This window comes from Bubalus kerabau, chromosome 15 (genome assembly GCF_029407905.1).
Source record: "Bubalus kerabau isolate K-KA32 ecotype Philippines breed swamp buffalo chromosome 15, PCC_UOA_SB_1v2, whole genome shotgun sequence".
NCBI lineage: Eukaryota > Metazoa > Chordata > Mammalia > Artiodactyla > Bovidae > Bubalus > Bubalus kerabau.
The window spans coordinates 43,125,758-43,139,922 of record NC_073638.1 but is presented as its reverse complement, the minus strand read 5'-3'; the positions used below and the strand labels follow the sequence as shown (position 1 = coordinate 43,139,922).

Here is a 14,165-nt window from a genome sequence, read left to right as displayed (position 1 = left end):
ATAGATAAGTGAGATTAAGAGGTACAAACTCCCAATTATAAAATAAACTTGAGTTATACAATGTGCAGCATAGAGAATATAGTCAATAATATTGGAGTAACTTGTTATGTTGACAGACTTATCATGGTGATGATTTTGTAATACATAATATTATTGAGTCACTATGTTATACGCCTGAAACTAATATAATATTGTAAGTCAGTTACACCTCAATTGTAAAAACTATAGTTTCAAGACAAAACCAAAAAAAAAACAAACACCCCCCCCCCCCCCCAACGCCCATGTATTTCTATCTTGACTGTGGTTTGGTGCCACATAGTGGCAGTCACTGCTCAAGCCTGAATATGAGTAGGGCTGGTTCTCTGAATTGGAGTTGCTTGACATTTTCCTGCCTGGTCTTGCCCTCATCATGGCCCCTCCACAACCATTCCCCAAGATAAAAACTTCAACCTGCCCTATTTTGAGATTGTGGGCTGGGCAGAGGACAAGACGTAATCTCAAATATTTAATGTCTAAGATGTATATTACAGATTACCTTAGTGATTTTACTATTTGTGGATGGTTTTACCGTGTTTAGAACCGTGAAAAAGATGGGAGTTACCCTAGGAAGGTGTAAAGTGAGAACGAGTAGGATATGCATATGTTTACACACATAAGCACATTTCAGAGACTTGAGTTCACACCAGTACCTCCAATTCCAGTTCATCCCACAGAGCTCTTTCTTTTCTTCTCACATTCCATGTTTGCATTTTCCTTCTTCCATAGTCAGAGCTCTGGCTTCCAACAGCATTTATACATTTATTCATTATTCAGTCTTTTATTATGTCTAAAATGGTTTCCAAGTTGTTTTGCCTTTCAAAATGTTAGTTGCTCAGTGATGTCAGACTCTTTGGACCCCATGGACTGTAGCTTGCCAGGCTCCTCTGTCCATGGAATTTTCTAGACAAGAATACTGGAGTGAGTAGCCATCCCCTTGTCCAGGAGATCTTCCCAACCCAGGAATCAAACCCTGGTCTCCCGCATTGCAGGCAGATTCATTATTGTCTGAGGCACCAAGGAAGCCCTGTTTTGCCCATAGTACTAGAATAAACAAGCCCACCAAGAAGAGTTAAATCTTTGTAGTTTTTCCCTATTCCAGGTAGTCCAAGACTGAGACTATTAAATACTGTATATATGAGTTACTTTAGCTTCTCCTCCCCAACCCTGGCCCCCATACCTCTTCTAAGTGGTTAAAAGTGTTCATTTAAACTACAATTAGGCTAATTTGTTCCAGTTTGGTTTCCCTCACTGTGTTAGATTCCCTGCGCGGCACCCTCCCACAACATACAAACAGTGTCTAGATATTGTGATACTAAATAATTATTGGTAATTTTGTTCTTTATAAAAAGCATCCATCTTTTATACAGTCAGATATACTCATGGATGAGATGGAATGTACATGGAGTTGTTTCAGAGGGGGCAAACGTATGGCGAATAATTGATAGTTGAAGCTAATAATTGATAGTTGAAGCTAAATGATTGGTTTATTGCACTGTTTCTCTATACTTGTGTGTATGTTTAAAATTTTATATAATGAAAAGTTCTAAAAATATGTGCACTGCCTGTATTATTCTCAGACTGTTTCATGGAAAAAGAATTGCTTTGCATTGAATTGTTTTTAGTGAATATTTAATAGCTTTTGATTGGTTGCAAGAAGTCAAGTGAAGTTAATATGAAATATGTGTCCAGACTATATCTCATACACTTTTTAGAAAATGTTTGTTTTTTATCCTTATAAAACCCTTAGGGTAAGCTACATACATTATACTAATAATTGCATTTATTATTTTTATTATTATTTTGGACTGTACCAAGTGGCTTGTGGGATTGACCCCAGGTCCTCTGCAGTGAAAGTGTGGAGTCCTAACTACTAGACCACCAGGGAATTCCCTACATTTATTATTTCCATTATTAATATAGTATCACTAATGATATGTATATTATCTAGTTATAAGTAACAAGAACAGTTTCATCAATGCTTTTTTTGTGTGTGGCTTTCTGTGTGGCATATGAGATCGTAGTTCTCCAACCAAGGATTGAACCCATGCCCCCTGCAGTATAAGTGCCTAGTCATAACCACTGGATTGCCTGGAAAGTCCTCATCAAAGCTTGTAGCTGGGCAGTAAATATCTCCATCCTTATTTTTCACATTTCTTGAAATTAAACAAAAAGTGGTATTCAAGTGTGGGGTATGACTCAGGTTGCAGACCACCTTTTGAGCCAAGTTGAAACCATAGTCAGAGAGTCTTTTCTTATGCTGTGCCTTACAGCAGGATAGAAAGGGATTTGACAACTGGTTACTTTTGCTACTAGTGGTTTCCCTCCCCCTTCATTCCCCGTCCACCTCCTAGAAGGTATGGAATGATTATGCCTTCATTACTGAAAATTGATTTTTTTTTCCCGGTGCCATTCTTTTCTTAGGGGAAAAGCCATATGTTTGTACAGTCCCTGGGTGTGACAAAAGGTTTACAGAATATTCCAGTTTGTACAAACATCATGTTGTTCACACTCACTCCAAACCATACAACTGTAATCACTGTGGGAAGACATACAAGCAGATCTCCACACTGGCCATGCACAAACGAACAGCGCACAACGACACTGAGCCCATCGAGGAGGAGCAGGAAGCCTTCTTTGAGCCTCCCCCAGGTAAGGGTTTTTTCCAGTATTTTTATGTCTGTGTTTGAAAATCAATAGTTATGAGCATAATGTATGATTGAAAGCATTGTCTCTAACCATAAAGTTTCATTCAAATAGTCGCACAAAAATACCGTTTACAACTGCAATAACTGCTATCAAAGTAAGGTACTTAATGCTCTGGGATGTATAAGAGGGGAAATTAACCTAGTCTCAAAGGTCAGAGACAACTCCCCTGAAGAAGTGATTTTTGGAGAGATCATGGGTTCACTCGGTGTACGGGCAGGGATGTGCAAGGGTTGGGGGGTAGGGTGGTAAACAGGGAGCAGAGGCAGGAGAATGTTCCAGATGGAGGGACTGGCACATGCAAAAAGCCCTGAGGTTGGAGAGAGCCAAGTAAATTGGAGAGACTGAACGAAGCCTGGCCAGCATGGCATTTCTGCCTGGGAGGGTGGTATGACATGAGGCTGCACAGCAGGGTAGGGGTAGCTAGACTATTTGGGTGTATTAGAATGTTGGTCTTAATCAAGAGTGGTGAAGCATTCCCAAATAACTTAGTTGATTCATGTCTATTCAGTAGTGTTGTGGGAGACAAAAACATTCATTTCAGTAAGGATAAACTCTTGAGAAAAACAGAATTAGATTCTATGATTTCAGTTAAATAACACAGCATAGTTAAATAGGTTAAAATGAAATAGGTTTTTCTGAAACAGAACAAAACATATATATTGTCCTGTTTCATTGAGTAGTTCCTAAATGAAGTAAGTTTGAAAATTAAAACATTCTTACCCAATCTTACAACTAATATTAAAGGATTGAAAAACATACAGGTAGGGGAAAAAATGGAGAATAAGGAAAAGAACAGATCATTCACTATCTACTCAAATAATTCCGTGTAATTCTAATTTATCTTTTCAGATATTAGTCGTGTGATAGTAAGAAAATACGGAGAAGGAAATGGCAATCCATTCCAGTATTCTTGCCTAGAGGATCCCGTGGACAGAGGAGCCTGGTGGGCTGCTGTCCATAGGGTCGCACAGAGTCAGACACAACTGAAGCGACTTAGCATGCATGCATGCATTGGAGAAGGAAATGGCAACCCACTCCCATATTCTTGCCTGGAGAATCCCAGGGACAGACAAGCCTGGTGGGCTGCTGTTTATGGGGTCGCACAGAGTCGGACACGACTGAAGCGACTTAGCAGCAGCAGCAGCAGTAAAAAAATAACATTTCCTTCACTCTTTTTAAAATATTTCGTCCATATCACAAGGTTTGCAGGATCTTAGTTCCCTGACCAGGGATTGAACCCAGGCTCCATCAGTGAAAGCACCAAGTGCTAGCCACTGGACCACCAGGAACTTCCCAACAATTCCTTTCCTCTCAAATGCTATGCTGTTTTCTAGCCATAGCACTGTAAGTGTGCTTGGTTAGATGTTAACAATTGCTGCTAAATCCTTGCAATTATAAAGTAGACTTTAATGATGTCAAACTTGGGTTTAAGACTGTTCCCTTTTTAATCTTCCTCAGTCTCTTCCTTAAATGTTAACATTTCAGATTGTCAGAATTTCTTGTGTTCTAGAAGATAACCTATGATATACATGTTATTAAAAAAAGTTAAACTAAGATTGTTTTTCCGAGAATAAGAATGGGTTTGTGTTCCTTTTCTCCCATGTGATCCCCTACGTTTTGAACCCCGTTGGAGTAATGGTATAATAATAATAAATGGCCATGCGTGCATGCTAAGTCATATCAGTCGTATCTAACTCTTTGTGACCCTATGGACTGTAGCCTGCAGGAATCCTCTGTCCATGGGATTCTTCAGGCAGGAATACTGCAGTGGGTTGCCATGCCCTTCTCCAGGGGATTCTCCTGACCCAGGGATTGAATCTGCATCTCTTATGTCTTCTGCACTGGCAGGCAGGTTCTTTACCACTAGCGCCACCTCAGAAGCTCATCTGCCTGTGTCTTGTGTGTGTGCTCAGTCGTGTCCGACTCTTTGCAACCCTTTGGACTGTAGACCACTAGGCTCCCCTGTCCGTGGGATTTTGCAGGCAAGAATACTGGAGTGAGTTGCCATTTCCTCCTCCAGGCAATCTTCCCGACCCAGGGATCAAATCCACATCTCCTGCACTGGCAGGTGGATTCTTTACCACTGAACCACCTTGGAAGCCATGGAACAGAACAAAAAGAAATGAAATAATGAGTGTCATAGGGATTACACCATGATGACCATAGCTGTATGAGTGCAGGCATCAACCATAACTTTGAGAAGTACTCTTAAATTAGCATATAAAGTCCTTTGAATTAAAAAAAGAAAATTACCCTTTTTCTGGCCTCATGAGATGTGGAAAGCAGTAGAAGAGAGGGATAAGGCATCTTACTGGTTGCCAAGTATGGAAGTAATGGACAGTTGAAATTTCTGTTTACTTGCTGATTTTTTGTGAAATAAAAAAGTGGGTGGGAGTTCCTGTTCAGTCACTTATGAAATTATTAACCTTACCCCAGATAATACTGTCTTTACACAGTGATATCATTGTGTACTGATAACTTGTAATAAGTCACTCTTGTTAAAGAGTAAGTAACTTAGTGTTAGTACATTGTGTTTACACACCATTCTGGTTTTGGGGTTAATATTTATGAAGATTGTCTTATCATTTTTAACAGCTTCTTAAGTGACTGCAAGAACTTAGCACATATTTGCCATGTTAGAAGGGTTACTTGCTAGTTAGTCTCCCTGTGCAGTTCCCCCACTCCTCACCCCAACACACATGCACAGTGTTATATAATTATGCCAACTAAGGGAGTAAGCAAGGTCTCTCAAAATTAGAACAGTTACTCTTTATGTGGAAAAGTTTAGTTCAGTCTGCTTGGATTTGGTTTGGCTTTGCAAAAGAGCAGGCGGAGATCGGCAGGAGGTGTTAGAAATCATTTTCATTATTTAGAATTCAGTACAGTCTTTTGGACTCTGTGGGAGAGGGAGGTGGGGGATGATTTGGGAGAATGGCACTAAAACATGTATAATATCATATAAGAAACGAATCGCCAGTCCAGGTTCGATGCAGGATACAGGAAGCTTGGGGCTGGTGCACTGAGATGACCCAGAGGGATGGTATGGGGAGGGAGGTGGGAGGGGGGTTCAGGATGGGGAGCACGTGTACACCCATGGCAGATGCATGTTGATGTATGGCAAAACCAATACAATATTATAAAGTAAAAAAAAAAAAAAAAAGAATTCAGTACATATGTCCTTTCATTTTTGTCAGTTTCTCCATAATATTTAAAATATTCTGTTTTCTAAAGAGCTTGGTAGGTTGATCAAATAAATGATTCATTTGTTTTAAACAGGTCAAGGTGAAGATGTCCTTAAAGGGTCCCAGATCACATATGTTACAGGTGTAGAAGGGGATGACGTTGTATCTACCCAAGTAGCCACAGTAACCCAGTCTGGGTTGAGTCAACAGGTTACACTCATATCCCAGGACGGGACTCAGCATGTAAGTACCCACCAAAAGCCAGACACATTAAATAATATTTCTCTGAGCCTGGTCTCGAAAGGCGGGTTGGGTCCCAGTTGAAGAAAGCCTTGAATTGGAGCACAAAGTTTGGAGTTTAGCTTGTGAGCAGTGCTAGATCTCCTGAAGAAAGAGACTCTTTCTTGCTGAAAGAGACTACATGCAAGGAGGTCCATAAAGAGAGAAGGTTTGTCACTCTGTAGAATTCAGGTGGTGGAATGGGTATCTTTCAAAGGTAAGGTGATGAAGGTCAGGAACACAGTGAAAAGTAATGGGTCTAGCGAAACTTGGAAGGGATAGATTGGGTGGCTAATTAGGTCCAGGAGATAAGATTGAGAAATCAGCAGAAGTTTGGCAGAGGTGATGAGGACATCATTAAAAGATCTGGGCAAGTCAGTGATGGGGAAACCTGTAGAATTTCCAGGGTGTGACTTTCTCCCTACTTGGAATCATGGGAGTTCATTTAACTAGCTTCAGAATTAATAGGAAGCTGCCTTAATTTCCCCAGGAAAAGCAATATAAGAGTTGTTGTTTGACAGTCAAACTTGTCATTGTTTTCTAGATGCCACTGTCCTAAAATAATTCAGACTTGATTTCATTTTTAAGCCCTTGCTAAGGTTGTCTTAATACCCGTGGAAATAGATGCATGGGGTTCTTTATCCTCCAGTACTGCTTCTTCCATGGAGAACTGTCTTTTTACCCATCTCTTTTAGAACTTTACCTCCCATGATTAATCTGCCCTTTGAATAGATAACTCTTAATGTGCTGCACTCAATATGCCAGCAAATTTGGAAAATTCAGCAGTGGCCACAGGACTGGAAAAGGTCAGTTTTCATTCCAATCCCTAAGAAAGGCAATGCCAAAGAATGCTCAAACTACCGCACAATTGCACTCATCTCACATGCTAGTAAAGTAATGCTCAAAATTCTCCAAGCCAGGCTTCAGCAATACGTGAACCATGAACTTCCTGAGGTTCAAGCTGGTTTTAGAAAAAGCAGAGGAACCAGAGATCAAATTGCCAACATCCTCTGGATCATTGAAAAAGCAAGAGAGTTCCAGAAAAACGTCTCTGTTTCTGCTTTATTGACTATGCCAAAGCCTTTGATTGTGTGCATCACAATAAACTGTGGAAAATTCTGAAAGAGATGGGAATACCAGACCACCTGACCTGCCTTCTTGAGAAATCTGTGTGCAGGTCAGGAAGCAACAGTTAGAACTGGACATGGAACACCAGACTAGTTCCAAATAGGAAAAGGAGTACGTCAAGGCTGTATATTGTCACCCTGCTTATTTAAGTTCTATGCAGAGTACATCATGAGAAACGCTGGGCTGGAAGAAACACAAGCTGGAATCAAGATTGCCGGGAGAAATATCAATAACCTCGGATACGCAGATGACACCACCCTTATGGCAGAAAGTGAAGAGGAACTCAAAAGCCTCTTGATGAAAGTGAAAGTGGAGAGTGAAAAAGTTAGCTTAAAGCTCAACATTCAGAAAACGAAGATCATGGCATCCGGTCCCATCACTTCATGGGAAATAGATGGGGAAACAGTAGAAACAGTGTCAAACTTTATTTTTTGGGCTCCAAAATCATTGCAGATGATGACTGCAGCCATGAAATTAAAAGACGCTTACTCCTTGGAAGGAAAGTTATGACCAACCTAGATAGCATATTCAAAAGCAGAGACATTACTTTGCCAACAAAGGTCCGTCTAGTCAAGGCTATGGTTTTTCCTGTGGTCATGTATGGATGTGAGAGTTGGACTGTGAAGAAGGCTGAGCGCCGAAGAATTGATGCTTTTGAACTGTGGTGTTGGAGAAGACTCTTGACAGTCCCTTGGACTGCAAGGAGATCCAACCAGTCCATTCTGAAGGAGATCAGCCCTGGGATTTCTTTGGAAGGAATGATGCTAAAGCAGAAACTCCAGTACTTTGGCCACCTCATGCGAAGAGTTGACTCATTGGAAAAGACTCTGATGCTGGGAGGGATTGGGGGCAGGAGGAGAAGGGGACAACAGAGGATGAGATGGCTGGATGGCATCACTGATTCGATGGACATAAGTCTGAGTGAACTCTGGGAGTTGGTGATGGACAGGGAGGCCTGGCGTGCTGCAATTCATGGGGTCGCAAAGAGTCGGACACGACTGAGCGACTGAACTGAACTGAACTGAACTGAATGTGCCAGTGTTAGCTAGAAGCAGAATATATTCAGGATAGAAACATAGAGAGCACTTGGACCATCCCATTTATCCCTCTCCTCACTTCTGTCATCACTAATTCCACATAGTACTCTTTGTCCACCGATTGGCATATAAGATTAAACAAATTTACTAACAGTTTTATTCTGGACAGATAGGGTATCACTGGGGATTTGAGCAGGGAGCATAATGAAATTTGTTTTTTACCAAGGTGACAAGGTGGAAGATGATTAGGGAGGGGTTAAATATCTAGAAGTTGTATTATTGGCAAAAATTAGATGAAAGAAAAATAGAAATCTAAATTGTCAGTAGAGATGGAGAGGAGGAAAACGTATTTAAGAAACACTCAGTTTTTCTGACGATCTCTTTCTAAAAAGTTTATTCCATTATAAAATGGTTATTTGCTCCCAGAGTAGACTTAAACAAGACTTGCATGTGTGCATGCTCAGTCGTGTCTGACTCTTTGCAACCCCATGGACTGCAGCCTGCCAGGCTCCTCTGTCCATGGAATTTTCCAGGCAAGAATACTGGAGTGGGTTGCCATTTCCTTCTCCAGAGGATCTTCCTGACCCAGGGATCAAACCTGCATCTCCTGCACTGGCAGGCGGATTCTTAACCACCAAGCCACCTGGGAAGCCATAGGAGGCTTAGGCCCAGTCCTTAATAAAATTGACCAGATAAAGCAAGAAACATTGCCTGATTGTAAAATGCATTGTGTTGCAGGTCAACATATCTCAAGCCGATATGCAGGCCATTGGCAACACCATTACAATGGTAACACAGGACGGAACGCCCATCACAGTACCTACTCATGATGCAGTCATTTCCTCAGCAGGAGCACATTCTGTTGCTATGGTTACTGCCGAGGGTACAGAAGGGCAGCAGGTAATTGCTTTTTTCTTTTATACCAATTGGTACAAATATCAGTATCAAAATTGTTAGTCATAGATGTACGGTGTGGTATCGTGCATGCTAAATCACTTCAGTTGTGTGTGCCTCTTTGCGACGCTGTTGGCTGTCACCCACCAAGCTCCTCTGTCCATGGGATTCTCCAGGCAAGAATACTGCAGTGGGTTGCCATGCCCTCCTTCAGGGCTCAAACCCATGTCTCTTACGTGTTCCACATTGGCAGACGGTTCTTTGCCACTCGCGCTTCCTGGGAAATCCAGTGGTTAAGCACATAAACTTCAGATTGAATCTCAGTTTTAAAGCTTCTTAGCTACACATCCCTCTGAGTCTCAGTTTTTTTTTCATGTGTAAAATAGGATTGATTTTTGCATATACCCCATAACAGCCCCTGGGATCACAAGAGTTAGATACAGCTGAGCGACTGAGCACACGCACACACAAATAGTCATCTCCCCCTGCCCTTTATACGGTAGTAAGCACTGTAGTGTTTCTCACCTCCTTGTTTGTTTTTTTTTAATCTTAATAATACATCTAGGACATCTTTCTGTGTCTTTATATAGAGAGTTTTCCTATTCTTTTTTCTTTTTTTTTTTGGTAATTCTGGTGGCGCCGCATGGTTTGCAGGATCTTAGTTCCCAACTGGGCATGGAACCTGGGCGCTGGAAGGGAAAGTGAAGAGTCCTGACCACTGGATTGCCAAGGAATTCTCTCTCATTCTTTTTCTAAGCTATATCATATTCCACTGTATGGACATGCCATAATTTATTTAAAGTCTTTTGCTGTTTCTGACAACACATAATCTTGTGCACATGGAATTTTTTATGTGTGTGAATATATCTGCTACTAGATAAATCCCTAGAGTGAAACTGCTGGCTGAAAAGACATACACATTTGTAACTGTGATAAGCATTGCCAAACTTCCTTTCTAGGGCTGTACACATCTACATTCTTATCTGTAGCCTTTGAGAGTGCCTCCTTCCCTTTTGATGGTCAGCACAGTGGTATCAAATCTTATGTATCTCTTTGTACTTTTATTTTTCATTTATCTTAAATGATTTTGGTTAATACATTTAAAAACTGTTCTTATAGGGTCTTCCCTGGTGGTCCAGTGGCTAGTACTCTGTGCTGCCAATGCAGAGGGCACCTGGCTGGGGAACTAGATCCCACATGCTGAAATGTAAAGATTCGGACTGCCATAACTGGGGAAAAAAAAAAAAGATCTGCATGCTGCAACTAAGACCCAGCACAGCCAAATAAATCAATAAATAAAGTTGAAGACATTACAACAACACACGCACACAAAAATTGTTGCTGTGCTATGCTGAAGACAATGCTAAGTTTCACTTCAGCTACTGTACCCTGTTCAATGAAAGGGTGTGTCAAAATTCATAGCTATTATTCTTCCTAAATTCATTTACAGATTGAGTACTATCACAATCAAAATTTCAGAAGGCATTTTTTAAGATATACATAACCCAATTCCAATATTTATATGAAAATACAAAGGACCTAAAAAGAACATGCAGAGTCCTGAAAAAAAGAACAGAGTTAAAAGTCTTCTGGACCTTGAAATACAGGAATCAGAATCAAAAAGCTTCTAGAAGACAAGTAAATGTTTTTGTAACCTTAGGATAAAAATTTCATAGACAGGATACAAAATGCACTAACAATAAAATTTTTTCTTTTTGGATAAATTGGACTTTTTCAAAACTACTTCTGCTTACCAAAGACAATGATAAACAGGGTGCCTGATGAACTATGGACGGAGGTTCATGACATTGTACAGGGGACAGGAATCAAGACCATTCCCAAGAAAAAGAAATGCAAAAAAGCAAAATGGCGGTCTGAGGAGGCCTTACAAATAACTGTGAAAAGAAGAGAAGTGAAAAGCAAAGGAGAAAAGGAAAGATATACCCATTTGAATGCAGAGTTCCAAAGAATAGCAAGGAGAGATAAGAAAGCCTTCCTCAGCGATCAATGCACAGAAATAGAGGAAAACAATAGAATGGGAAAGACTACAGAGCTCTTCAAGAGAATTAGAGATACCAAGGGAATATTTCATGCAAAGATGGGCTCAGTAAAGGACAGAAATGGTATGGACCTAACAGAAGCAGAAGATAGTAAGAAGAGGTGGCAAGAATACACAGAACTGTATAAAAAAGATCTTCACGACCCAGATAATCACGATGGTGTGATCACTCACACTCACCTAGAGCCAGACATCCTGGAATGTGAAGTCAAGTGGGCCTTAGGAAGCATCACTACGAACAAAGCTAGTGGAGACGATAGAATTCCAGTTGAGCTATTTCAAATCCTAAAAGATGATGCTATGAAAGTGCTGCACTCAGTATTCCAGCAAATTTGGAAAACTCAGCAGTGGCCACAGGACTGGACAAGGTCAGTTTTCATTCCAACCCCAAAGATAGGCAATGCCAAAAAATGCTCAAACTACCGCACAATTGCACTCATCTCACAAGCTAGTAAAGTAATTCTCAAAATTCTCCAAGCCAGGCTTCAGCAATACATGAACCATGAACTTCCAGATGTTCAAGCTGGTTTTAGAAAAGGCAGAGGAACCAGAGATCAAATTGCCAACATACACTGGATCATTGAAAAAGCAAGATAGTTTCCAAAAAACATCTATTTCTGCTTTGTTGACTATGCCAAAGCCTTTGACTTTGGATCACAATAAACTGTGGAAAATTCTGAAGGAGATGGGAATACCAGACCACTTGACCTGCATCTTGAGAAACCTGTATGCAGGTCAGGAAGCAACAATTAGAACTGGACATAGAACAACAGGCTGGTTCCAAATAGGAAAAGGAGTACATCAAGGCTATATTGTCACCCTGCTTATTTAACTTCTATGCAGAGTACATCATGAGAAACGCTGGACTGGAAGAAGCACAAGCTGGAATCAAGATTGCCAGGAGAAATATCAATAACCTCAGATATACAGATGACACCACCCTTATGGCAGAATGATGTTGAATACCTTTCCATGTGCTAAATGACCTTTAGGAAAATACAAATCAAAATCACAGTGAGACCCCACTTTACCCCCATTAGGATGACTCTTATCCAAAAACAGAAGATAACAAATTTGGGGACAATATAAAGAAATTGGAAATCTTGTGCATTGCTCATGGGAATGTAGCTGCTGTGGAAATCAATATAGCAGTTCTTTTAAAAGTTGAACATAGATAGATTTACATATGATCCTGTAATTCCACTTAAAGGTATATACCCAAAAGAATTTGAAAATAGAGACTCAAACTAAAAATTAGCTATAATCCCTTGAGGTTAAAATAACTAGTCTCAACATTTAGGACTGTTCATCTTGTTTTCTGTGTATATGTGTGTATGAACAAAGTTGAGGATAATAATACAATTCTGTATGCTTGTCATCCACTTAACACTATATCCTGAGCACTTTCTCATATCAATTAAATGTTCTTTTAAAAGGATTTTTAATATTTATAAAACAATTGATCAAATGGATATACTATAGGGCTTTCCCAGTAGCTCAACGGTAAAGAATCTGCCTGCAGTGCAAGATATACCATCATGTATTAACGCATTCCACATACACAGATTGTTCTGCAAGTCTCTGATTATTTTCATGGGAAACAAATTCCAGTCATGGAATTATTAGATTAATGGCTTTATTGACTATGCCAAAGCCTTTGACTGTGTGGATCACAATAAACTGTGGAAAATTCGGAAAGAGATGGAAATACCAGACCACCTGACCTTCCTCTTGAGAAACCTATATGTAGGTCAGGAAGCAACAGTTAGAACTGGACATGGAACAACAGACTGGTTCCAAATAGGAAAAGGAGTATGTCAAGGCTGTATATTGTCACCCTGCTTATTTAACTTCTATGCAGAGTACATCATGAGAAACGCTGGGCTGGAAGAAGCACAAGCTGGAATCAAGATTGCCAGGAGAAATATCAATAACCTCAGATATGCAGATGACACCACCCTTATGGCAGAAAGTGAAGAGGAACTCAAAAGCCTCTCGATGAGTGAAAGAGGAGAGTGAAAAAGTTGGCTTTAAGCTCAACATTCAGAAAACGAAGATCATGGCATCTGGTCCCATCACTTCATGGGAAATAGATGGGGAAACAGTGGAAACAGTGTCAGACTTTATTTTGGGGGGCTCCAAAATCACTGTAGATGGTGATTGCAGCCATGAAATTAAAAGAAAAGTACTCCTTGGAAGGAAAGTTATGACCAACCTAGACAGCATATTCAAAAGCAGAGACATTACTTTGCCAACAAAGGTCCGTCTAGTCAAGGCTATGGTTTTTCCTGTGGTCATGTATGGATGTGAGAGTTGGACTGTGAAGAAAGCTGAGCGCCGAAGAATTGATGCTTTTGAACTGTGGTGTTGGAGAAAACTCTTGAGAGTCTCAAGAGAATTCTCTTGAGAGACTGCAAGGAGATCCAACCAGTTCATTCTGAAGGAGATCAGCCCTGGGTGTTCTTTGGAAGGAATAATGCTAAAGCTGAAACTCCAGTACTTTGGCCACCTCATGCGAAGAGTTGACTCATTGGAAAAGACTCTGATGCTGGGAGGGATTGGGGGCAGGAGGAGAAGGGGACGACAGAGGATGAGATGGCTGGAGGGCATCACCGACTTGTTGGACATGAGTCTGAGGGAACTCCGGGAGTTGTTGATGGACAGGGAGGCCTGGCGTGCTGCGATTCATGGGGTCGAAAAGAGTCAGACAATACTGAGCGACTGAACTGAACTGAACTGATGAACTATTTTAACCTTCTTCTAAAAAGAATAGTGCTAAATTCCTTTCTGGAGAGTTTTAATAATTATGCCATGGATCTAAAAGTATTCTTATTTCATTGT

The 14,165-nt window shown here is 40.6% G+C and overlaps 1 protein-coding gene across 6 annotated transcripts in view; it reads left to right on the top strand.

Moving 5' to 3' along the window:
- Nucleotides 1-14,165, top strand: part of ZNF143 (zinc finger protein 143) — a 66,302-nt gene that overhangs the window by 43,670 nt on the left and 8,467 nt on the right. For 5 of the 6 annotated variants that reach the window (XM_055548673.1, XM_055548670.1, XM_055548672.1 and 2 more), the window contains 3 exons: nt 2,461-2,688; nt 6,022-6,170; nt 9,110-9,271. In XM_055548673.1, coding sequence (XP_055404648.1) covers nt 2,461-2,688; nt 6,022-6,170; nt 9,110-9,271 — 539 coding nt within the window. The remainder of the gene's footprint in view (nt 1-2,460; nt 2,689-6,021; nt 6,171-9,109; nt 9,272-14,165) is intronic. The other variant, XM_055548675.1, reaches the window with a different exon arrangement.